General features: G+C 42.7%; 1 protein-coding gene across 1 annotated transcript in view; it reads left to right on the plus strand.

Moving 5' to 3' along the window:
- Nucleotides 1-4,395: 4,395 nt before the first annotated feature.
- The window catches only part of FMO4 (flavin containing dimethylaniline monoxygenase 4), a 35,065-nt gene continuing 14,082 nt past the window's right edge, over nucleotides 4,396-25,378 (plus strand). Inside the window, 7 exon segments of the mRNA XM_081224038.1 lie at nucleotides 4,396-4,454; nucleotides 8,204-8,343; nucleotides 10,112-10,300; nucleotides 10,929-11,091; nucleotides 21,738-21,880; nucleotides 22,772-22,971; nucleotides 24,044-24,396. Of these exon segments, the coding sequence (XP_081080164.1) occupies nucleotides 8,212-8,343; nucleotides 10,112-10,300; nucleotides 10,929-11,091; nucleotides 21,738-21,880; nucleotides 22,772-22,971; nucleotides 24,044-24,396 (1,180 nt within the window). The 5' untranslated portion in view covers nucleotides 4,396-4,454; nucleotides 8,204-8,211.

Genomic DNA, 25,378 nt, shown 5'->3' on the forward strand with positions numbered 1-25,378 from the left:
CACCTCACAGAGAGGTCCATGATTTGGATAACGGAGGGGATTCAAAAACTATGGAATCAGGAGAGAGTGAGCTCTGTAGGTAAGTAGAGATGCAGGTAACGACTCATCCACTCAGGTCTGTTGAATCAGTCACCAATGGCCAATGATTTAATCAATCATGTCTATGTAATGAAACTTCTGTAAGAACAGAAGGAAAGGGTGGGGTTCAGAGAGCTTCCAAGTTGGTGAACACATAAAGGCTCAGGAAGAATGGTGCCCTTGGAAAGGACATGGAAACTCCACTCCCTTCCCACCTACCTTGCCCTGTGCATCTCTTCCATCTGGCTATTCCTGAGTGATATTATCCTTTTATAATAAACTAGTAATCTAGTAAATAAAATGCTTCTCTGAGTTCTGTGAGCCAAATTAGTTCACAAAGCTACTGATTATTTTAGCAAATTAATTGAACCCAAGGAGGGGGATCATTGGAACTTCTGATCTATAGCTGGTTCTCAGAAGCACAGGTGGCAACCTGGGCTCACAATTGACAACTGAATTGAGAGGGAAGGCAGTCTTGTAGGACTGAGCCCTTAACTTGTGGAATCTGATGCCATCTCTGGGTAGTTAGTATCAGAATTGAGTTCAACTGCAGGACACCCAGCTCATCTCCAAGAACTGCTCGACGGTGTGGGGGGAAAGCCCACACACACGCTGGAATTGGGAGAACACTTAACATAGGAACTCATAAGGAAAAACTGCTCCACTGAATATAATCTGAATGACTTCTTGAAATGCTTTTCTCTCCCGTGAAGCAGAGTTGACACTTTAGCGTTCCTCATGAAGCTGGCTGGGGAGGTTCAGTGCCCAGGGTGAAACATGGCAAGGTAAACTACCCAGGCAGCCACAGGGGCAAACCACGAGGACTCAAGCTGGAGCCTGAACCTAATCTCAAGTACTGAATACATTGTGCCAAGGGACTAAATATACAGACTATGGCCAAACCATCTACAACAATAGAACTGTGACCCGTAACTTCTGCAGCAATCAGATTAGAACACTCAGGACCAGGACTTGGTCAATGAGTGCCAGCTTGTCTAACTGTTGTCCCCACTCCAACTCAGGACCAACAAAGAAGATCAAATATACTCCCCAAACCAGTCACATGTGATGACTTGCTTCTCGTTAGCCCGCCTCCACCTTCCCCATGCCAACAACCTCCAATAAGAGTATATCTGAATCATTCCCCTTTTTTCATTCTTAAAAAAACTCCCCTGCCTGCCTTTAAATCTCTGCCAAATGCTAGTGATGGTAGCTGAGTTTCTTGCTATAGCAAGCTCTGTCTTCATGGGGAAGGCTGTACTACAAATTTAACAAATAAGAAACAGGCAAGGAAATATCAATTGATTAGTCCAAGGTAAAAGAGCTCATAAGTGGCCGAGTCAGGACATAGATCTGCAGAACATACATCCAGGGCTCTTAACTTCACCATTTAAGCCTGTGGTCTCCAATGTTCAAATAAATGACTTCAGAAGTCTTAACAGTGATATCGTGAAAGTCACATTACAAGGATATTGCTCCATGAAAGCATCCGTGTGTCTCCCTTTCTCACTCTGCCTATGAGTGTGTATGGACCTGCCTCTCTATCCACACACATCTTTCCTGCTTTGTCTGGGATTTTGAAGCTCTTTTCCATCATGTAGACCACTAGTTTCTGAATCTCCACATGCATCTTTTTCCGGGTTTATCCCTCCCTCTTCTCTGACCATGACTATTCCAGATGTACTCTGTGGCCATAGTGTAGAACAGATTCAACAGAAAAAAAAGGGGCTCTCATTCCTCACCTTGGAATTATTCCATAAATCATACTGGGAAACAGTTTTGTCCCATTCATAAAGATAACTGAATTTAGTTGTGTCCCAGAAACCTGGCAAAAGAGAAAACATATTACACACTTCGGCCTCTTGCTCATCCCTTAAATCAGAAGGACTTCTAAGGCATTTCAACTTAAGAGTAATTTTACATTTTCAGAAATTCTTTTTAGTGTATACAAATAGTACCACCTACTGGGCCTAACTTTTTTTACAGTCCAACACTCCAGGTCTTTCAACATGCCCCCCTGCGGGGGTTGCATAGAGAACTGAAACCACTGTAGAAGTTCCGCCACCTACTAGCTGTGTGAACTTCAGCAAGTTATGTACTTTTCCAAAGCTACAGTTTTCTTTTCTACTGCATAGAAGTTATAACACATCCTACCTCATAGGGTGTTATAAGGATTAAATAGTGTAATCCACATAAAGTACTTAGCATAATTCCTAATAAGTATTTAATAACTGACAGCTATTATTACTATTATTACCTAAGCAGGATGCACATTTTATTGCTTGCCTTATTTCTTCTGAGCCACAGACCTAGCGCCTCAATGGACATTTCAAACAGAATATGCCATGAGCTTCTCAAATGCAATATGTACAAAGTTAACCTCATTATCTTCCCCAAAAGCTCCCTTACTCAGTCCCTGATATCATCCTCCTTATCCTCTGCAGGGAAAAAATGTGTTTCAATAAGTAATTATGTAAAATTGCACAGTTTAAAAATAAATGGTGGGGGCTTCCCTGGTGGCGCAGTGGTTGAGAGTCCGCCTGCCGATGCAGGGGACACGGGTTCGTGCCCCTGTCCCGGAGGATCCCACGTGCCGCGGAGCGGCTGGGCCCGCGAGCCATGGCCGCGGAGCCTGTGTGTCCGGAGCCTGTGCTCCGCGACGGGAGAGGCCACAGCAGTGAGAGGCCCGCGTACAGCAAAAAAAATAAATAAATAAATAAATAAATAAATGGTGGGCTTCCCTGGTGGCGCAGTGGTTGAGAGTCCGCCTGCCGATGCAGGGGACATGGGTTCGTGCCCCGGTCCGGTAGGATCCCACATGCCACGGAGCGGCTGGGCCCGTGAGCCATGGCTGCTGAGCCTGCGTGTCCGGAGCCTGTGCTCCGCAACGGGAGTGGCCACAGCAGTGAGAGGCCCGTGTACCGCAAAAAACAAACAAACAAACAAAAGGCTGGGGGTGTGGGGAGATCCCAGATTTGTAGTGTTTGCCAGTTTCCATGATGTAAACACCCCCACCATGAACAATGTCAAGCTATTGTGTAGAGTATTACTGTGTGTAATGCCAAGCTATCACTGAACTTGGAAGAGATGCATATTCTCACTCCGCAAGCCAGCTCCAGTACACCACTAGATAAGAACATTTTGGGGACAACTGGAGAAATTTGAAAGTGGACTGTATGTTGGATGATGTTATTGAATTTATACTGACTTTCTTAGTATAGAAAGGGAGAATGCCCTTACTCTTGTGAAATATGTGAAATATCCTGATGGCATCCTGTTTGAAAACTGCTTTCAGATGTGCGTGTACAGGTGTGTGTGTGTGTGTGTGTGTGTGTGTTTGTGTACGTGTGGAGAAAGAGAAAGAGAGGGGAAGAAAATTTCAATGTGTCAAGTGGTTGCTAGTTGATAAATGGGTGGATACATTAGTGTGCATTAATAAAATTGTTCTTTCAACTTTTCTGTGGGCTTAATATTTTTCAAAAGAAAAATTAATTTGTTGCCAATAGAAGATTTTATGTAAAAATCTGAATTTGCAGTTTCTATTGAAAGGAACCTAAAACCTTGCAATTTGGGGCTTATGCTCTCAAATTACACCATTTAGCTGAACCTAATAGATGGGGGATGTGCTTTCCAGTCAGATCTTATCCCGGCCCTCTTCCCTCATTTGGGTTACCTTCCTGACCCCTGTGGGCATCTGCATTTGCACCCCGGTCTAGAAACTGTTCAATGAGCTTAAGATGGTATTTTATGCTTGTTTCCAAGCACTCAATGGAGAAGAAAAAAAAAAAAAAAAGATGTTGCCTATTATTATTATTCCCAGTGCTTGCTTCTGTAATTATTCCTCTTCTTAGATATGAGCCCTAGGCTAATACCTAAAACCAGTTTTACGCTTTTTCTAACAGGTTTTACCAGCTCCCTCTGCTAACCCTTTCCAAAAGGATGAAACAGCTTAAATTCCTTATAAGTTCTGAATTTTGAACCCATACTTCTGGGGTTAGGGAACTCTAGACTTGGGAGAACTTGATGACGTGATAGTCACCTAATTGACTTTCTCCTATGGACAGTTCCTATGACGGTTCAAGGGACTAATTCAAGAGTCAGAATTGAGTTAAGTAGAACGTCTGTTTCACTGGGGATTGTGGTTTGGAACGACTTGGCGCCCTCTAAAGGCTACAATGAGAAGAGCAGTCGCTTACCACGTGCTCCCCTTTAAGTTTAGGGCTCCGTCGGAACTGTGACGTTTAGGAGGGTGGGGAAAGGGGCAGAAGTCGTTTGTGGCCTTCGAATCCGAAGGCTTTATTCTAACTCGTCATTTAGCCCTCCTTCGAGAACACGGAAGTATCAAGCTGGTGCCCTACACAACTTTCTTTTCCTCGGTGAGTATACTTTCTGCTGTCACTAGCATGACAGGAAAAACGGATGGTTTTTGTTCTAAACCGAGAGTACTTTGATTAAAGTCAGCATTGGTTTATTTTTTATTTTTCTTTTAGAACAAAGAGTTTGTGTTTGGAATTTTTTTTTTTGAAGACAAACACTATCTTTGTCTTTGGGCTGTGAGAAATAATTTGTCAAAATATCTGCTCTATGCCAACAAGGTAAGTGTCCTGGATTTTTTTTTTTTTCATAATGGGGAAATGTTTCCAGAAGCTGCTTTCACAGAGGATGAATACTTTCCTTGGTGAGTACACTCCTTAAAAATGAATGTGATCTTCTCCTTCGAGAGCCTCTTGATTAGGGTTAAAGCAGCAGAATTAAGAGAAAACCAGGAAGCAAAGGAACGTGCTAAGGAAACAAAGTTATGTTGTAGGGGAAAACCACCCTGAAGGAAGGTGTGGGTGAGAATAACAGAATCATGGGACTGTCTGTGATTCCAGGCTCACTTCTGATTTCATCTTTTGGATGAGATGGAATTGTGAGGCACTGGGAAACACAAAATACTCCACAAGTGTTATGTTAGGAAATACCGTAGCAAAGGAAGAGCACTGGTAGAGTGATAATAAGAAATATAAATAGATCCAAGTCCAAACTCATATAAATCATAATCAGCTACATAATTTGCTAATCATCCAAGTCTCTCCATGTCTCAAAAATGATTCCTGCATTTTCTGGTCTGTCAGGTATGGAGTGGGGTTTTCATGTTGTTCAAAAGTCCAGTTCAGTAGTTTAGGGCTTCTTTCGATTAAGGCACTAAATGTCAGCAGCCTTTGACCTACAATGGACCTTATGTTTATAGCCCACTTTACAGTTTACAAAGAGCTTAACACACCTTATGTCCTCCTACCCCTCCAAGCCTGCAGTCTTCTCTACTGCCTTTCAATTCACATCTATTTTGGACAACAATTATTTGGCACTTAGACAGTCTCTAAGTCAGTCTGTAAAGGACAAGGTGTTTTTGCCCAGGAAAAATACAGCCTACTGTGTGTCTCTAGCTAGGTCTCCAGGCATAGCTAAGCAGCCCAAGAGTGTCTGCAAGCATTTGTACCCAGAGCACACTGCTATTACAGGACGTACCACATGATATCATGTGTGTCAGCCTCTCTCCATATAGTGGCATCTTCCTGTGGACAGTCACTGGGTCTATATTTATTACTATTATTTAAGTCACTGGCTCTTAATCATCTTGGGGGTCCCCACGCTTGGCTCAGTACTTGCCCTTAGAGGTACACAGGGTGCATCTGTTGAGTGAATTAATTTGCTGCCAGTCTATTCACTGCAGCACATTTTGCATTTTAACCAGATCAATTAACAACTATTTCTCTCATATTATTATGCAAAAACACAGCACAGAGGGATCTGCCAATTCCAGACCTCTACCTAGTGCCCTGGAAGTTTAAGTGTTCTTATTGGTGGAGGCCATTTATTTCTGATTAAAAGCCACCTAAACCTTTTACTCAATCCAAAGGAAGTCATAGGTATGTTTGCCTAGATGTTTCCAAACTTGTTGATAAATTTTATCTGCATGAGCTGTCTTTTCCAGGAAGAGAGGAAAGGAGAGAATCAGTTAGGGAGGTGGGAAATGAATGCTGAGTAAGTATTTGGTGCTAGGCAGTTTTGTGTAATTATTATCACTGTTTAAGACCCAAACAATCCTTCAATATAGCTATTTTTCTTATTTGCAAACAGTAAATCTTAAGGCGTGTAAGTGGGTTGTTTGGGGTCACATGCCTAGTCAGTTGCAGAGAGAGTTCAAACCCAGTTCTGCTGCCTCCAAAGTCCATTCTTATTGCAGCCTGCCCAACTCTTCCAAATCAAAAGAGACTCCTAGGGCTTCCCTGGTGGCGCAGTGGTTGAGAGTCCACCCGCCGATGCAGAGAACGAGGGTTCGTGCCCCGGTCCGGGAAGATCCCACATGCCGCAGAGCGGCTGGGCCCGTGAGCCATGGCCACTGAGCCTGCGCGTCCGGAGCCTGTGCTCCGCAACGGGAGAGGCCACAACAGTGAAAGGCCCACGTACCACAAAAAAAAAAAAAAAAGACTCCTAAATAAACAAAAAGTCTCAGGGAGAAAAGTGTAAATTTTGCTATAAATAATGAAGCCAGGCGTGAAGGTCTCAACCTTACAAAGGGCAGGGTGGGGGTGGCAGGTAAGATTCGGAAACAGGCGGCCCTGAGAAATCCCTCTGATCCTTGTTGCAAGTCCCTGCCTAGATCCTCCTCTGGAACCAGGTGAGTCCGAAGGGTCCAAGGGCTCAGCAGTCTTCTTCTGCCCTCTGTAAAGTCAGTAACTTCACTTTGGTTTTGTGCCTGGGGGTTCTGATCTGGCTAGGAGGCAAACTACAAAACCAAAAGGACAAAATCCCCCAAGCCCAACCAGAAGGTGTGGCAGCAAACCTGAGCTCAGGCAAGGGAAGAGGCTTAGTAGCAGGAATCACAGGACACTTCAGGCTCTCAGACCAATGAGATGTGCACATCCAGGCTCATACTCAGATACCCAAAGTCTCTCCAGACTCAACCTCTTATTAGCAGAGTGGCCTTAAGTCGTGTTCAGTGATGATGCTATATGTTTTCCCATTTACCGGTATTCAGGGCTCAAAAATATGTTCTCCCTAGGTCCCTCAAGGCAAACACCACTATGGTAAGTGTCATGACACTACAAAAGTCACATAAGAGTTATACAGCAAGATCTCTCCTCAAAAAGTACCATGTCTTCTTCATACGCAAAGTCAAATCAGTTAAGTATATTTTATAAAGCAAATACTTTGAGGTCTCAACTACTCTTTGTGTGTTTCTCAGACTGGCCACGAGGGTTGAGGGAAAGGCAGCACTTGAGAATGAGGACACCTGACACTTCAAAGTCTTCCGTGTGACATAAACCTGATTTGCTGAAATCAACTCGGTGGTTAGCCCATCTGATCAAAGCAAAAGCTATGTTGATGTTTGCAGAAGCCCAAAACATAAAATCAAGAAAAACTGGTTATAAATCCCCATGACACATTCACACTTCCTCCAATCTTTCCTGACAACATGGCATCCCCATTTCCATATGACCATATGACCACAGTTCTGTATTATGGTCAGTCAACCTTTCTCTGTGTAAAGTTAAGAACCTCCCCTAAACGCATGTAATATCTTTTTTGCTGGCAGGACATGGCCCATGACTAGCTATTCTTTAGAACTTTAGACGCTTTGAATAAAAACTAATATTTTTGCTTGTTGAAATTCCTAGCATTTCAGAGGGACTAGGTGTTAGCAAAGAGTCCTTTTAATACTGAGAGGATCTAAAGTCTTAAGGGGATCAAGGTCCTGGCTACACTAGCTAATAATAAGAGCAAAATTTAATTGAGCACTTACTATATAGCAGACACACTTCTATAACCCTTCCAACATAGCTCAGTCATTTAATTTCATAACAAATATTTTAAATTGGTATTATTACTTCCACTCCCATTGTGCTCATGAGAAAACTGAGGCACAGAGAGGATAAACAACTAGCCTAAGGTCATACTGTAAACAAATGAAGCCAGGATTCAAACCAAACCAGTGTGATTTGAGCCCTCATCTTTAAACAAAATGTGATTCTGCCTCAGCTCAAAGATGAAAGGATCACTGTAAAAGTTGACTTCTATGACAAGGGCTCCCTTCTAGCTTTGTCATATAAAGAAGCTCTGCTCAACTTATCTCATACAGAACACGCCATGGCCAAGCGAGTTGCAGTGATTGGAGCTGGTGTGAGTGGCCTGTCCTCCATCAAATGCTGCTTGGATGAGGACCTGGAGCCTACCTGCTTTGAAAGAAGTAATGACATCGGGGGACTGTGGAAGTTTACTGTGCGTAGTTCATACCTCCCACTTCCACCAATCATAATCTGGCCGTTTGCTTTGTTTGTTTGCTTTGTGTAATATTTTTCACATTATCAGAAGAAGAAAAACGCAGGCACTAATCCACCCTTCTTAGGAGTGTAATATGCATCCTAGTGGGGTATGCTCAAGGCTAGGCCAGCTATTAGGTGACTTGAGCATCAGGAAGTGAGGCTGGAAATGACTAAATACCCCCTGCCTCTGGCCAAAATTGGTCCTGGTTACTGGGAATAGCAGGATCTTCAGAGGGAATAAAGGGACCTGCCCCAGTGGTAGGGTATAAGGTGTCAGAAGACGGGAGGCCCAAGTATTAAATGCTTTGGTTGGGGAGAGAAGAGCAGCCTTTAGTGGGAACTCAAGGTTGGGGAGGGTGCTTCAAACTGGTATGAATGAGGGAAGCCTTCTTGGAGTAGGCAGCATTTGCCAGTCTTTGATGGATGGTGAAGAAAACAGAATAAGCAAATGCATGTAAATGATCACAACCCTAGGATTATAGCATACTGGGGAAAAATAATATTTTTCTGGTGTACTATGGGCCTCTTCAAGCCACCAAATGTCAATGTGGAAGAAAGTATTAGGTCTGCTGTTTGACCCCATGGTTGGTTTGGTTTCCTTCTCCTATTGTAAAGTGATATAGATTAATTTTAGAAAACGGTACTGAGTTAAACAAGAAAAATACAAATTAAATAGAATATCAATTCTCATGAGTCAGCACTAACAAAATTCTGATGTAATTTTTTCCAGTCATACAAATACTATTTTTTTTTCAAAAATGCAATTGTAGTATTCATTTTCATTCATTCAACAAGTACTCGTGTTGTCCCTCTACCAGGACCTATGGGAAACAAGATGGACAAGGACCCAGCCCTCCTTACTGTCTGGTGGGGAACAGAAACAGTAAACAGATCACTACAATGCAGTGTGATTGGTTCTGGGCTCAAAGTAACAGTGTGCTGGGGCAGGGCACAATAGCTACCTTGTGAAGATCTGTTGGGTCATGGAAGACTTTTTAGAGAACATGATGGTGAAGGAAGACTTGAAGAAGAAAACTTCCGCCACGAGAAGTTCACCGGTGCCTTTAATACAGATCTTTTTGTTGTGTTGTTTTGTTTTTGAGTGACAGAGATCGAGACAAAACAACAAGTTGAGGAGTCCAGGAGAAAACAGAGGCTGCCAGTATGTGATGATTCTTTCATGACGACAGATAAGACAGAGAGAGACAAGGCTGGAAGGGGATACAGGTTGAAAGGGAGTTTTGTTTTGTTTTGAAAATTTGAGTCTTCAGTATTTTAAGTGTGGATGGGAAGGAGCAATAAAAAGAGAGCGGTTGAAAATATACATAGACAATAAGTAGAAAAATTAGTGAGGAGTTCCTTAAACAAAGGCAAGAGGAAGAGGTGCAGAGCATGAGTGGGGGGAATAATCACGGCAAGGGAAGAAGGAGAAGATAAGCAAGATAGACCATGGGCCCGTGTTCATGGAATTACTTAAGGGCAGTGTCATTCTTGGAGAGCCCTATTAAATGTTGTTAGCTTCTTTGTAGTTTGAGAAAGATACCGTATTTAACAATTCCAACCCCACCAATGATTTCTGATAACTATAGCATGGGGACCCAGTGCTAACTTTTCCAGGAACTCTTTGGAATTACACGTGGAACGCTAACTGCTGATGGTCTCTATTCTCTTCCTCCTTTCCCCCCCCCGACCACCCCATCAAGCTAACTGTGCTTTCACCACAGGAAACTTCTAAAGATGGGATGCCCAGGATCTACAAGTCATTAGTGACAAACGTCTGCAAAGAAATGTCATGTTACAGCGACTTCCCCTTCCAAGAAGATTATCCCAATTTCATGAAGCAAGAAAAATTTTGGGACTACCTCCAAGAGTTTGCTGAGCACTTTGACCTTCTGAAATACATTCGGTTTAGAGTAAGATACCTTGGGTTATGGAAGGTTAATGAGTAGGGGCTGGCCCATTCACCAATCTGATGGAAATGGGATACTTAAGTAAACTTCTTCCTGACTTTCTCTATATATGAATAAGGCAGATAATAATCCTGCTGGTCATGTTTTACTCAAATAAGTCACTAAAATACTGAATTTCCTGGTTCTTCCTCTAAATCCAGACTCTCATTCAGGATAAAATTTAGAATGTTTTTGAGAGGAAAGGAAAAATGGATTTTGTTCATGAAACCCACTGGGAAGAAACGACTAGAAGTCTGAACCACAGATACTATAATGGGTCAAAACTCATTTTCCTAAATTTTTTCAACATTCGGTGTTTTAATTTATCTCCTTCTCACCAGGAATAAAAACTGAATGTTTCTTCCTTGCAGTGAAGGCATTCAGATGTTTTGGGTCCTAATCTATATGACCACTTTTGAGACTTTGCACAAGTTATTTAACTTCTCTAGGGAAAAGATAAGCCAATGTTAACAGACCTCCTATCGTGGGACTGACTTGGCCCACTTGAAATAACAGAGACGGTTACCATACAGTCATTGTATGAGGTCCCAAGATGACTGATGGAAAGCGAGTGTTTGTCTTTTGCTTTCAGACCACAGTGTGCAGCGTAACAAAGCGTCCCGACTTCTCCGAAACTGGTCAGTGGGATGTTGTCACAGAGACAGAGGGGAAGCTGGACAGAGCTATCTTTGATGCTGTCATGGTTTGCACTGGACACTTCCTGAATCCCCATTTACCTTTGGAGTCATTTCCTGGTGAGTCATTTCTACCTGAAACCATGCCTACTCTTCTGGGTTCTTCTAGAAGTTACTGATTTGTAATTGGAAGTACTTCCTCATGATTATAGACAACTTTATGTTTACCCTCGGAAATAATATGTACAAAATAACTTTGAAAGTTATAAAACACTATAGAGGTGTCAGATTTTATTATTTACTTATTAATATAAATGCTGACGTTATCATTTAAGTTTTATCATGCCTGTCTGATTCAAGCTCAGTGATCACATAAGGCTCAAAACTATCAGATCGGTCATGAAGAAACACAGGCTTTGAATCTTGTCATTAAATTACAGGTCATTTGAATCAGGAGTGACCTCTAATTCAATAACTTAAAGGAAGTGAGAATACAAGGAAACTTGACAGAATTTTTTTTTTTTTTTTTTTTTCTTTTTGCGGTACGCGGGCCTCTCACTGTTGTGGCCTCTCCCACTGCGGAGCACAGGCTCCGGACGCGCAGGCTCAGCGGCCATGGCTCACGGGCCCAGCCGCTCCGCGGCATGTGGGATCTTCCCGGACCGGGGCACGAACCCGTGTCCCCTGCATCGGCAGGCGGACTCTCAACCACTGCGCCACCAGGGAAGCCCTTGACAGAATTTTTTTTAAGAAATAGACCAGAGATAATACATACAAAGAAATATGGTCACCCTTCAAAATAGTCATCACAATAATAATCCATCCACCTCTTAAAGCAGGGCTATCCACACAAAGGAGTTTTAGAAATTCCCCTTTGGAAATGCTTTTGATCCAATGGCACATTCTTTTTAATATGCTCACAATTGGAAAATCTCCATCTTTTGAAGTCAAGGGAGGATTACTAAAATGTAGTGAAGCTACTCTTCTTCCGTTACTCATAAGTGGCCCTAAAGGCAATTGAGTATGAAGTTTTGAAACTTCTTTTAGGAATTAAAAGAACCTTTAAGAAACAAAGATGTGAAGAAGAAAGTTTGCAAACCTTAGACAATAAAAAATGAAATATAAATCTTAAAACATAATCTCAAATTAACAAACTATTCTATTTTCAAAATGTGTTAGGGACCAAGGGAGAATTCAGTACATAATTTTACAAAGAAGCAATATTGTAAATGGTGGGTCAGCTTCAGGCTTGCTGCTAGTCTATGGGCTAAATACATAATCACATAGTACTAAAGGAATATATAACTGCCTCTATAACAATGTTTCCATGAGGAAATGTGTCACAAGTGTCAAAGAAGAGATGCTTTTGGAATTAAGTGTCTTGTCAGGTTTGAGGTGGCTAATCCTTTACTCCTAACTACCTTCAGTCCCACTGTGACTATAACTAAAGAACACTGCTGCAAAGGAGCAATCAGGAGCTGAGAGGTGATGATCTTTGTGGCAGCATGAAGTGTCCAGACTGGCAGAAGTGGTCCCAAGGAAAGAGACTGGCTAAACATAAACTAGAGTAGCAACATAGTTTTGGATCAGCTTGAGAGCAGACATTTCTACATACTTTAATGACCTCAGGGAGGTGGGGGAGGAATAACTGTAGTAGAAATATTGAGGTGTCCCTTTCTTTTGCCCTAAAACCCAGATATGGGAGAAGGAAGAGACCCACACACGTAGATTTTAGAGACTCTCCCTGAGGGGGTCTTGGTTTATGACCAGACTTTGGAAGAATCTGTTATGGGGGACAGCAGGACAGATAATCCCAATTTCCTCTGTGTTTCCAGAGTGAGGTATCTTGGTGAGTGGATACGATGTAAGCTTTCCAGGGAGTTCTGGTCTGCTACAGTTCCCTGCAGGCCATGGCCCTGGATAAGTAGCATTTAGCATAATGGTTATGAACAAAGCTCTGGATCCAGACCCTGTGCCAGTTGCTTAATCTTGGATGAACGTAACCTCTCTAAGCCTCAGCAAAGTGGAAATATAAGTTCCCATCTCAGAGTAGTGATGAGGATTAAATGAGATCATCCATGTAAAATACTTAGCATAGTACAGAGCACACAGTAAGCACTCTATAAACAATAGCTACTCCTGTTATGAATCATGACCTTTTGTAAGCTATTATCCACCATCTGAGAATTGCTTGGAAGAACCTGCTTCCTAAGAAGCAGGTGCGTCCCCCAGATGAAGAAGTATTTCTCCCTCTTAGTTAAGTTATAACCCCAGTTATAAGCCTCAACAGCCATTCCATCTCAGAGTGCTGGATCCTCCCAGAACCCATACAGGAGTCACGGGATGGGTGGCACAAAGTGCAGTTCTGCAGGTCACCCCTCTTCATTCTTCTCTGTCCCACACTCAGAAGTTGTGTAAACGTGACTCTCTAAACACACATCAGTTGTAATCATTAGTTACAGATCAGTGGTTGCAAATGCCTAATTATATTTGATCAATTATTAACAAATGTTCTTAAACTTTGTGAGCGTTGTGCATGGACTTCAAGCTTCTGGTCTTCCTTCTCCTAAGGTAGTTGCTAAGCATTTTTCAACACATAACGGTAGGGGAATAAGTATAAGATGAAGAAACCACAATAGCAAACTATTCCAGAGATATTTGCTGACAAGGCAAACTAGGCCCTGTGCCTCCTAGCAGACCACTTTTTTTTCTGAATTAGTAGTTTTGATTTACCAGATAGATTCCTTTGGGGCAGGGGAGGGGGCAAGACATTATTGACATAATCATTGATTCAGAACTACCTATGCATTCCATACTTTTTCTTGGGTCCCCTGCTCAAATATGCAATTATGGAGAACCTATTATTTGAAAAGCATTGTGTTAGGTACATACAAAATCTATGAACCAAGGTTGAGCCCTCAGGAAGCTTCTCTCCAGCCAAACCTCAGTGAATGGGTTGAAGCCCCACTCTCTAATGCATTCGGGGCATGTGTTCTTCCCCCTTCTTGAAACCCTCTTAGGGCTTCGCTTTTCAAATTCCTAATCATCTTTCTAATGTCATTCTATGAAAAAAAAAATCACCTCCTCCAGGATGACTTCCCTGGCTCAGTCTAGGCTGATGCCCCATTGAAGGCATCGTAACACCTCCTGTTCTGGGGGGTAGCATAGTATCATGCTTGACAGCTGAGCCCAAAGTCAGATGACCTGACTTCCCGTCGGGCTCTGCTACTTACTGTATGGCCTTGGGCAAGTTGCTTAACCTCTCTGTGCCTCCACTCTCAGCATTAGTAAAATTGCATCATAATATTGTTCACCCTATGGGGTTGTTGTGAGGTTTAAATTAATTAATATGTATAAAGTCCTTAAAAGAACTTGCTAGTAAGGTCTGAATAAGCGTTAGTTAGCTATTGTCTGTTTACCTATTTCTCACTCGAGGATGAACTCTTTAAGGGTAGAGACTGCCTTTTATTCTCACATCTTCTAAACCTAAAACCTGCAACAGTGCCTTGGGCTATACAATGTTGAAAGTACAGGTCATGTAATGTAGTTATTAACCAACTGTACTTTTTCTTGTAATGTCCCTGCAGGCCTCATCTGTGGGGCTTGTCCTTCTCCTGCCCTTGGTTGCAATTTCAGGCCATTCCCACCGCTTTCCTGCTCACTCTCAAATAATGAAAAGTCCTCCTCTGTCATCTTTTTTTTTTTGGCCGTGCCACGCAGCATGTAGGATCTTAGTTCCCTGACCAGGGATGGAACCCATGCCCCCTGCAGTGGAAGCACAGGGTCCTAACCACTGGACTGCCAGGGAAGTCCCCCAACTACTCATTTTTATAGCTGAAGTGTTCTGTCTTGTGTAATAGTAAAAACTGGCAATTACCCATAATGATGAAGCTTCTCCCCTCCCCCAGCTGGCTCCTGCTTTGTGCTGACAGCCGCAATGAGAAGAGATGGTGCGCTTGGCTGCTCCCTTCCTCTGCCAGTTCCTCCTCCAAACCTTTCACTCACCAGCTGCAGTCTCTGGCCCTTCCAGAATTGGAGTCAGGGCAAGGACAAGAAGAAGTAAGGGGGCAGGAAAAGTCTTTCTTGACTGGCACCAACCAGGTGCTAGTTCTCTCAGGCCTTGGGGGTGTTTAAGATCCATGCTTTGTGGGGTGCTTTCCTAGGCTCTGCTCCAGAGAGACGCCCCATGACTAGGGTTCCATGCAGCTCCTGTTGCTACAGACCAAGCACTCTCAGACAGGCCACTTTACAAGTCCCTAAACCCTAGCTCCTTCCCAGGTCATTTCCATAGACTATCTATTAAGGTCTCATTGCCAGTCCCGATGGCTACCTTGTACAAAGTCCCTTTAAATTGGCATCAGACAGGCTCTCTCCTACATGGCTTTCATCTGGTCCACATGAGACATGTATTCCACACTGTCAGCAGTAGATGAAAAACTTGCTACTGGTGCAGCCACCCCTTGCAGGCAGTTCCAGTCACAGCCTTGCAAGCGTGGGTCACACACCAGTCTCTGTGCTCCAAAGACTCCAAGGGTCGAGGTCTCGCAGGGGTCTCCCAGAAGCCCCTCGAATATGGCTTCGTGTCAAGGAGACAAAAAATGCAACAGCACTTTAAATCCTTTCCTGAAAGTCTCCAATTTCCAACCTCCGGCCACTTCGACTTAAATCCCTGAAAGTCAGTGAGAGGCAAAGGATGACAAAACTGGTCTGCATACACCTTCTTTGCAAATTCTGCCTAGTGGGTTTAGCACCTCCCTAGGAATGTGGCAACTATTTGTTGCCATATTTACTGCATTTAGTTTTCAGCTTTGGGGGCCTCAGCAGGCAAACACTCCAATTAAAACATTGTGTTAGGGCTTCCCTGGTGGTGCAGTGGTTGAGAGTCCGCCTGCCGATGCAGGGGACACGGGTTCGTGCCCCAGTCCGGGAAGATCCCACACGGCTGGGCCCGTGAGCCATGGCCGCTGAGCCTGCGCGTCCAGAGCCTGTGCTCCGCAACGAGAGAGGCCACAACAGTGAGAGGCCGGCATACCACAAAAACAAAAACATTGTGTTATATATAGTAGCTCTTCAATAAATGTTATTGAGTAAATGAATGAATCAGTGACTGGTAGGAGAATGATAGGTTCCAGGAGACAGTTTCATCTTTTTACATTAAAATTGCAAAAGTACTTGAAGTATTGGGGTGAGAGGCTGAGGAACCCTCTAAAGTGCAGCACCTCCCTTTCCGATTCATTGTCAGTGCTTCATCTCACTGGTCACGGAGTCTGAAGGTGGCTGGACCCATCGCTGTTTGTTTCCTCTGCCACCTCTCATTGCTGAAGCTGTTACCACCGACCCTTTCGAGCTGGTCCCCAACGAGGGTCCTCCTGCCCCGTGCTGTTAGAGCCAAGAGACCAAATTTGGTTCAGAAGCAGCAGAGGAAAGCTTTATTCTTTGATCAGAGAGTGGACCGGTGCGAGATCTGGCTCTAGAGCAGGCGCTCCCCAGGAGGGGACGCGGTGGGGCTGCTTTGCAGGGTTCTGTCAGCAGGGAGGGGGCAGAGACAGGCACAGGCTCACACTCCAGATGGAGGTTTGGACCCAGAGACTCTGCACGCAGCCCATCACCGCCACCGCCTTCAACTGAGGGTCACACACTGCGCTTCTGCACACTCCCCCGAGCTGAGGCGTCAACGCAGCCGTTTCACACTAGGAACTCAGGTCTGAAGGGCCAGGAGCGAGGCCTCTGCACGCAGCACCCTGTGAGCAAGTGACACTAGACTAAGCACAAAGGAAAAGACAAAAAGGTTAAACTTTATCTCATTACCCAGACTAGGCTCTGCTGGTGACAAATCCCTCCTCTCTTTTGTCCTGCTCCTCATTCTTGAGGGGCGCTAGGGGGCGCAGGTTCATCTTTTGTACCCCCGGAAGAGGACCAGACTTCTTCCCAGATGCCTTTAGATGTGTTTGACGGTCACCAGGCCTCAACCCTAACTGTTCGTATTGCTGAGCGACCATCATTTATCTAACCCTTTGGAGACAAAGGACACCAGATAATTTAAGATACATGGCCCCAATATTAGCAAGAGCAAGTTTTTCCTAAAAATGCAGGTATCTAGGCCTTTTGCCTGTAGGCAAACGTGCCCTGATACGGAGGCTTACTGCAGTGGCCTAAGTATCCCTGGTCACACTTTGTTGTTTTTTTGGAAGAAAAGCTTCAGGTCAGAGAGAGGTTCGCATGAGTCAGGGACCAGGTTGTCTCTCCGGAGGTAGGGTTTAGGGTCCTCTTCACTCAAGGGTGATGTGCCCACGGAGCGATCCCTGCAACGTCAGGGCAGAGTAGGTGGTTAGGGTCACCAAGTGGGGTCCGTTCCCCTTAGGACTGAGCTGGCCTTGCAGGCTGCTGGTTTTCCAGGTTTTTAGGTGTCCCCAGTCTCCTGGCCAGAATGGGTGGAGGGCCAGGTTGGTGGGTGCAGGCAGCACCTGGTTTCCATATTCCATGAAAGCTTTCATAGTTTCTCCTCCCTGGAGGGCACACTTGAGTTGTTCCATTTCAAGTTAAGGTGTCCCTCCTCTTGGGCTCGGGTAGTGGCTGTACCATAGATGAGTTCAAATGCACTTAACTTTCACTTATCCCTTGGGGTTAATCACATGCGGAGCAGGGCACTTGGAAGCAACTTAATCCAGTCTTCTTGAGTTTCTGGACATAGCTTGGCTAAGGCCCATTTCAAAGTCTGATTGGAGCTTTCTACTCTCCCCAACAACTGAGGTCTCTAAGCTGAGTGCAAAGTCTGTCCACAGTGCTCGTTATCCCCTTTGTCACTTGAGACACAAATGCTGGACCATTATTACTTTGTAGGGAACCTGGAAGCCCAAACCTGGGAATTATTTCTGTTAGTAACATTTCTATACACCCATAAAAAGAGTCTACTAGCACCAAGAGATACCTGAAAATGCCAGGTACTCTCACCATGCCAGTGAAATCAGTCTGCTAATCTTCCCCAGGATATGTCCCTCTGGTCTGAATGGGCCTTACCTGGGGGCCGCTAGGGGGTCTGGTGTTGGAGTTGTTCATTGTGCAGATGGGGCATGTCTCAACTATCTGACTGATTATACTTTTAATGCCAGGAGTTACCATGACCTCAACTAGCCAATTATATACCTGTAGTGAGTTCCTTGATGAGCCTCCCTGATGGCTTGACAAGCTGCAGTTTGGGTGAAGAAGCATTGCCCGTGTTCATTAACTAGCCAGCCATGGCCTCCTAGATCTCTATCGAAGCCCCATTTTCAGGCTCTGTTTAATTCTTCCTTTGTGCAGATTGAGGAATAATTGGATGGATCTGGCCTTTAAGGTATGAGGGGTAGTTGCCAACTTACTGGTTCTAGGGCTGCCCTTTCAGCAGTTGCACTGGCCTTGTTGTCTCCCTTTATTACCTCTGCATCCTTCTCTTGGTGACCCCTACAATGAATCACTCACATTTTTTGGAAGCTGTACTGCTTCTAAGAGCTTCAGTATATTTAAGCCATGTTTCACCTGTTTATTCTCCACAGCAGGCATACTTCTTTCCTTCCAAATAGCCCTGTGTGTGAAGCATGGCATATCCTGGGAATCTGTGTAAAAAATCTTCCCTAAGACTCAGGTGAAGACTATCAGCTAGGCCTTTTGGGCAGAAGTCCCTGGGGGTAGGCTTCTTGCTTCTATGACTTAGGTCTGGGAGGTCACTGCCTATCCTGCCAGGCTTTTTCCTTCTCTCATAAAACTGCTCCCATCTGTGAATCATTCCTCTTCGGTGTTTGGGAGAGGCTCACTTCCTAGGTCAAGGCGACTGGAATAGATCGTGTCTATGGCTTCTATATAATTATGCTCCAAGGGCCCTATTTCTGTGGGTAGCAGGGTAGCAGGATTTAGCCTGTGACAGTTTTTTTATGGTAACTACTGGGTTGTCTAAAGGCATAGCCTGAACTTGAATCGACTTTCTGGGGGTTAGCCATTCTGTTCCCTTAGAACTTAACTGAAGCCTGAACCCGGTGTGGAGTCCGTATAGTGATTGGCTGACCAAATGTTAACTTTTCAGCCTCCTTTAGCAGGGTTGTAGTAACTGCTATTGCTGATAGACAAGGAGGCCATCCCTTAGCAGTTTGATCGAATTGTTTGGAGAAATAAGCAACCACCTGAGTAAGGGGTCCCATTTTTTGAGCTAATACCCCAAGGGCGATTCCCTTTCTTTTATGAATGTAAAGGTCAAAGGGTTTAGCTAAATTTTGGAGGGCCAGGAGAGAAGTCTGAAGTAACTGCTTTTTCAGTTCTTCAAAGGCCCCTTCACATTCTGAATTCCATTCAAAAGGATCATTATCTTTTCTTTTCAACTTTTCATACAGAGTCCCAGCTATTAAACCATAGTTAGGGATCCAGATGTGGCAAAACCTGGCCATCCCCAGGAAACCCCTAAGCTGTCTTTAGTTTTAGGAGGGGTGAGGCAGCAAATGACTTCTTTCCTTTCCTGGGGTATGCTTCTCTTGCCTTCTGTGAGAATGAAGCCTGGGTAGGTCACCCTAGTTTGTGGTGTTTGACCCTTTTTCTTGGATACGTTACATCCTTTATCTGCTAGGTTGTTCAGGGTGGTTACAGTATTTTTTTCAGAGGCCTCCTTAGTAAGGCTGGCAATCAGAATTTCGTCTACATACTTGAGGAGGGTTCCCTCCTCCAGATGTAGATCTTTTAGGTCTTTAGCTAAAGTTTCCCCAAAGATGGTGGGAGAATTTTTGAACCCTTGAGGCAGGACTGTCCAGCAGTATTGTTGTTTTTGCTGCATGTTTGGGTCCTGCCACGCAAAAGCAAAAATTTCTTGTGGCTCTGTGGTTAATGGAATACAGAGGAAGACATCTTTTAAATCTGAAACAGAGCCCCAGGTCCTGGTGGACGGTAGAGCGGCCAGCAGGGTGTAGGATTAGACACTACTGGGTGTATATCTTCAGTGGCTTCATTGACTGCCCTGAGGTCCTGTACCATCTGCTATTTCCCATTGGGTTTCTTTACAGGGGGAATGGAGGTATTACAGGCTGACTGACATGGTCTAATAAGGCCCTGGTCAGTTAGGCTCTGTGACATGGGCAGTTCCCAACAAGACCTCCCAGCAGAATGGGTACTGTTTTCTATTGGGCCATGTATGTACAGATTTTAGATGGACTATCATGGGACTGGCTCCTACAGCTCATCCCACCCATCTCTGGGCCCAGACCTCAGCATTTATTCCAGGGAGATCAACTTGCTCTGTCTGGGGAGGTTTGTCCTCAGCCATTAACATTATCATCTTGTGCCCTTTGTCTAAGGGGACACCAGTCTCCAATTTGTCTCCCATTAGGTGTATAGTAGCTCCCAAGATACCTCTTCCTAGCAGAGGTATGGGGCACTCGGGAACATGCAGGAAGGAATGGGTGAGCCTATGTTTGTCCAGTTTACATTCTGATGGTTCTGTGAATGCCCGTTCTTGGACCTTCCCTGAGACCCCCATAATTTTACAACTCTTGTGACTGAGTTTACCTGATCTGGTGTTCAGAACTGAGTAAGTGGCATGAGTGTCAACTAAGAATTCAACAGGCTTTCCCCGCATGTCCAATATTAGCTGGGGCTCCTAGGGGTCAATTGGTGTGCCAGCTTAGCAGCCCCCTGGCCCCATCATTCTTCATCTATCTGGCATTCCCTTCCAATGACTCAGGGTGGGTGGTAGTATAGATTCAGAGGCATTTCCTGAATGCACTTCTGCATGTGGTCTGCTGAGCTCAAGTGTCAGGCACAGCCATTTCACACTAGGAACTCTGGTCTGAAATGCTGGGTACAAGGCCTCTTCACATGGTATCCTATGAGCAGGTGAAACTAGACTAAGTACAAAGGAAAAGAAAAAGGTTAAACTTTATTACCCAGATTCTACTTTTATTTCTTGGGAACTGTTAATGGACTTTGCCAGTGACACAGCCATCACTGTAAATAGCTCTGCTTCCACTGTTACTACCATTCTTAGCTTATATGAATCCATGATTTATGTCTGTTATTTATGCCAAGGAGATAATTACCAAAAAAAAAACATCAAGAGGGGAAATATTTGGTAGCCCTTTTCATATATAGTATATCAATATCGTAATAGTGATACTTCCATTGACAGAGTGTTAGGACCTTGAAAGATCAGTCAGAAATACAAATATAAATAACAAAAGAATAAAGTATAAATAAGCATACAGTATAATAAGGCATTAAGCATATAATAAGTCACAAAGTAAAATAAGCATGAAGTAACAAGCCTAAATCACAAGAATAATTACTTTATTTACATGAGAACATGCCACACAATTTTTTTGTAAAAAAGAAAATTTCTTAATTCAATTTGTAAACATGTTATATACATAAATCACATTCTGATAGACTATATCTATGGGGTAAAATTACATGCATCAACAGTCTACTTTTTGTCTAGGATGTTCAGGTCATGCATGAGATGTTTCTTATTATTGTCTGCAGTAAGCTTGATTTCCCTAAGTAATTGCTTTAAAACGGAACACGCATGAAATATAAGTTCTCCTGTGTTTTTAACAAGGCATGTTGTACTAAATCAGTATCTGGGCTTACAGCATCCAGTGGGATAGGGGATGAGACACTGGTTCTACTGCCTGCAATTGGGAGCAAGAACAAAGGGCTGCCGTATTTCTGGGACTTCCCTTTTCCCACAGACCCTATGCCTGCCAACGAAGGGGTTACAACTCTAGATATTTCTGATCCCTCTGTCCCTTCAGGAATCCATAAGTTTAAAGGCCAGATCCTGCACAGTCAAGAGTACAAGATCCCAACAGGCTTTCAGAACAAACGCGTCTTAGTGATCGGTCTTGGGAACACTGGAGGAGACATTGCAGTGGAGCTCAGTCGAACCGCAGCTCAGGTACACCATCTCTGAATCTGCACTCCCACCCCCAGCATCATTTCTGGTGTCTGGAGAGTGGTATTCAAGATTATAAAACACACCGGCCAATCGCTAAATTATGTGGACACAGGGTGAGTGAAAAGAAAATCTTGAAAATCCTTAAAGCCTCTCGTAACGCACGCTTTACAGAACTGAACCATCTCCAAGAAGGGTCTAAGAACATCGTGTGGATGCCAGACCACTAAGTATTTTCCAGACGTACTCCCGGAACGAGATCAAATGAGCAAATTGTTCTACCCATGCTAACTGTCTTTCTTTCACACTCTCTCTCTGTAATTCTGGAAAAACCCCCATGTAAAAAGAGAAAGGGGAGGTTGTTTCTGAACATCTCCAAGTTTTCAATTAGGAGTCAGATTTGTACTTCGTTCTGAGGTAAAAGCACCCGTTACGTTGCCCAAGAAGTATGCATAATGATTTTAGAAATTCCAAGCATTAGATTCACAAATTAGAAATCTATTCCACTTTATCATAAATTATAGGACAATGATTAGATTTAGAAATAATATATTTTAATTTAATTTAGTTAAAATTGCTTTCTCAAAACCTCACTTTAAATCCTATATTATTTACATGTAAAAAATTGCCAGCTCAATAGCACATGTCTACTAGTACTATAATTCTTTACTTTAAACATGATGAAAATACTTAACCGATACATAGATCAGGTCAAAGTGATTTATGAAAATAATGACAGCAGTGGGAACAGCTAGTCATTTGTAGACCTAGGTACAACTTCATCAGTCCTCTGTTGTTATAAGACCAGAATGTTATAAATCGTTTGAAACATATTGAAGAAAAATACTACAAAAATGATGCACATGTATTTATCCTTCTTGCCTTACTTTTTAGGTTCTTCTCAGTACTAGAACTGGTACCTGGGTCATCAGCCGCTCTTCAGATGGGGGCTACCCATTTAATATGATGGCTACAAGACGACGCCATAATTTTACTGCACAAGTTCTGCCTTCATGTGTACTAAAGTGGAGTCGAGAGAGGCGCTTGAATAAAAGATTTGATCATACGAATTATGGACTAAATATTACTAAGGGGTACTTATATTTTTATTTAATGGTAAAGTTATTTAATCAATATTTCTCATTCTATTTTATTCAGAACTCAAAATGTTCAATAATTGTGACATTGCCTTTGTTTATCCTGTTCTAAGCTTATTCTTTTAAGACAATGTCTATCAGTACCACAGAAGTTCTTGAAATAGGAGTACTCTCTGTCTGGTAGCAAAATAGTAATTGATGAGGCTAGAAGAAAATGAAGGATGGAAACTTTATTTCCAGTTTGAAAATTACAAAATTTAAATTGGCCTTGAGGGTTCACAGGATGGCTGCCATCCACAAATAGAATATTTGCAGCACCAGTGCGTGCAGATGGCCAGCTCTCACTAACCTTTAATAAATGTCTACTCTGTCTGAACGATTAGAGGTATGAATTGCCAATAGGAATTCCTAGAGTTATATATTTTAATACACATCTATATAGAGCTGCACATTGGCAAGGAAAAGGAGAACTTTGAAATGCATGTAAAGTCATTAAATGTGATTTTTATTATATGCATGACCCAAATATTTTTTCTTTGGTAAGATGGCTTTCAACTTACGAAGAAAATTAATAACAACGAATGATTCAATATGTAAATTTTACAGACATTACGTCTGCTGCAATTAGGTAGAATGATGTTCATAATGAAAATATTTATTATGAAAATCTATCAATAGATTCAATTTTTTTAATCCAAAAATGTTTCTGTAATTTCCTCTTTGCCAAATGCCAATCCTTTGAGGCCTGGGTGATGTGGACCCAAAACTGATTATCAAATGGATTGTTGTGTACTTGATCCTGACATTGCTCCAGAAATTAGACCCAAGAGATAGAGAATTTTAAACCCCACAGGAAAGAGTAGGTTTAGTCATTTTCTACATGCCTTCTACTGGGAGCAGGAAAACAAAAGATGTTACAGAAACAGTAAGTCGGATAGACAATTTTGAATTAGACATCGGTCAATTTACTCCCTTGACATGGCAGATATTTTGAATTGACTAAATAAATCATTTGCTGAACGTCTTATAAATATAACCACAGTGAATAATTTTCTCCTCTGTGTCAAAGGAAAAAACCAAAAATAATTGTGAATGATGAGCTGCCAACCTGTATCCTCTGTGGGACAGTCACTGTGAAAACCAGCGTGAAGGAGTTTACAGAAACCTCTGCTCTCTTTGAAGACGGGACAGTGGAAGAAAACATCGATGTTGTGATCTTCACTACAGGATACACCTTTTCTTTTCCCTTTCTGGAAGAACCTCTCAAAAGCCTTTGTACAAAGAAGATATTCCTGTATAAGCTGGTCTTTCCCTCAAACCTAGAGAGGACAACACTGGCTATGATTGGCTTCATCAGCCTTACAGGATCCATCTTAGCAGGCACAGAGCTCCAAGCACGATGGGCCACAAGAGTATTCAAAGGTACCTGGACTCTATTTAAAGCCCTATGTGAACAAATGAGTCTTGAAACCAGTCCCCTGAGATTTAGCTAAAATCAAACAAATGTGAGTTAAAGTAACATAAAACATCCAAAAAAATTTTAGTGAAGAATTAATTTTATATATGTGTAATATTATGGTGGGTGTGCTTATGTCATTAATGTGACTGAGTGGAAAAAGAGGCTTTGACTCTGTGGATAGAATAAATTTGGACAACAAAATAAAATCACATTTCTCAAAGTAACTGAAAATATTAGAAGCTTCAGGATCCTGTTTTATACTACTCTAGTCAAATCAAGTCTAGTTTAGTCCATTTACTCCTAAGTCTTTCCATTTATGACTATCAGTAGAGTTTTATATTCCTTCCTAAGAAAGACACTGAAATAATATACACTGTGAATAAAGTTGGGGTCTAAGGAGATAGTGACTTTTAAGCAATGCCCATAAAAACACTGTAGACACTGGACACAGATTGCTATCAGTTATCACTGTAAGAGCAGAGGTGATAGAGTCAGGGCTACTGGGGTCCAATCCCAACTCATTACCTTTGCAAGGACCTCTTTAAATCTCAGTGCCTTTTTCTGTAAAATGAGGATAATAAAACCTGTTTCACAAAGGTTTTGTAAAATGAATAACGTCTACAAAGCAATTAGCACAGTTCTTGGCACAGAGTAAATGCTCATTAACTTATAGCTGTTGTTCTTATTATTGCTATTATTATCATACCTCTGCAAAGTAGGGCAAACTTTAGATTCATAAGCATTTTAAAGAATTCCATTTGTAACTGTATTATTGCATTTGTAAAAATGTAAACAGCAATCACAGTTGAGCTAACCAGCTGTCCTTTAGCAGAATTTTACCCTTAATGAATAAAAACGATCACCAATAATTTATAAATAGCGTACAACACAATATTAAGTAGTATTCATTTCTGTCACACTGTAAAAATGTATTAGATATCAACC

This window comes from Mesoplodon bidens (assembly GCF_964165515.1).
Source record: "Mesoplodon bidens genome assembly, chromosome: 2".
Lineage (NCBI taxonomy): Eukaryota > Metazoa > Chordata > Mammalia > Artiodactyla > Ziphiidae > Mesoplodon > Mesoplodon bidens.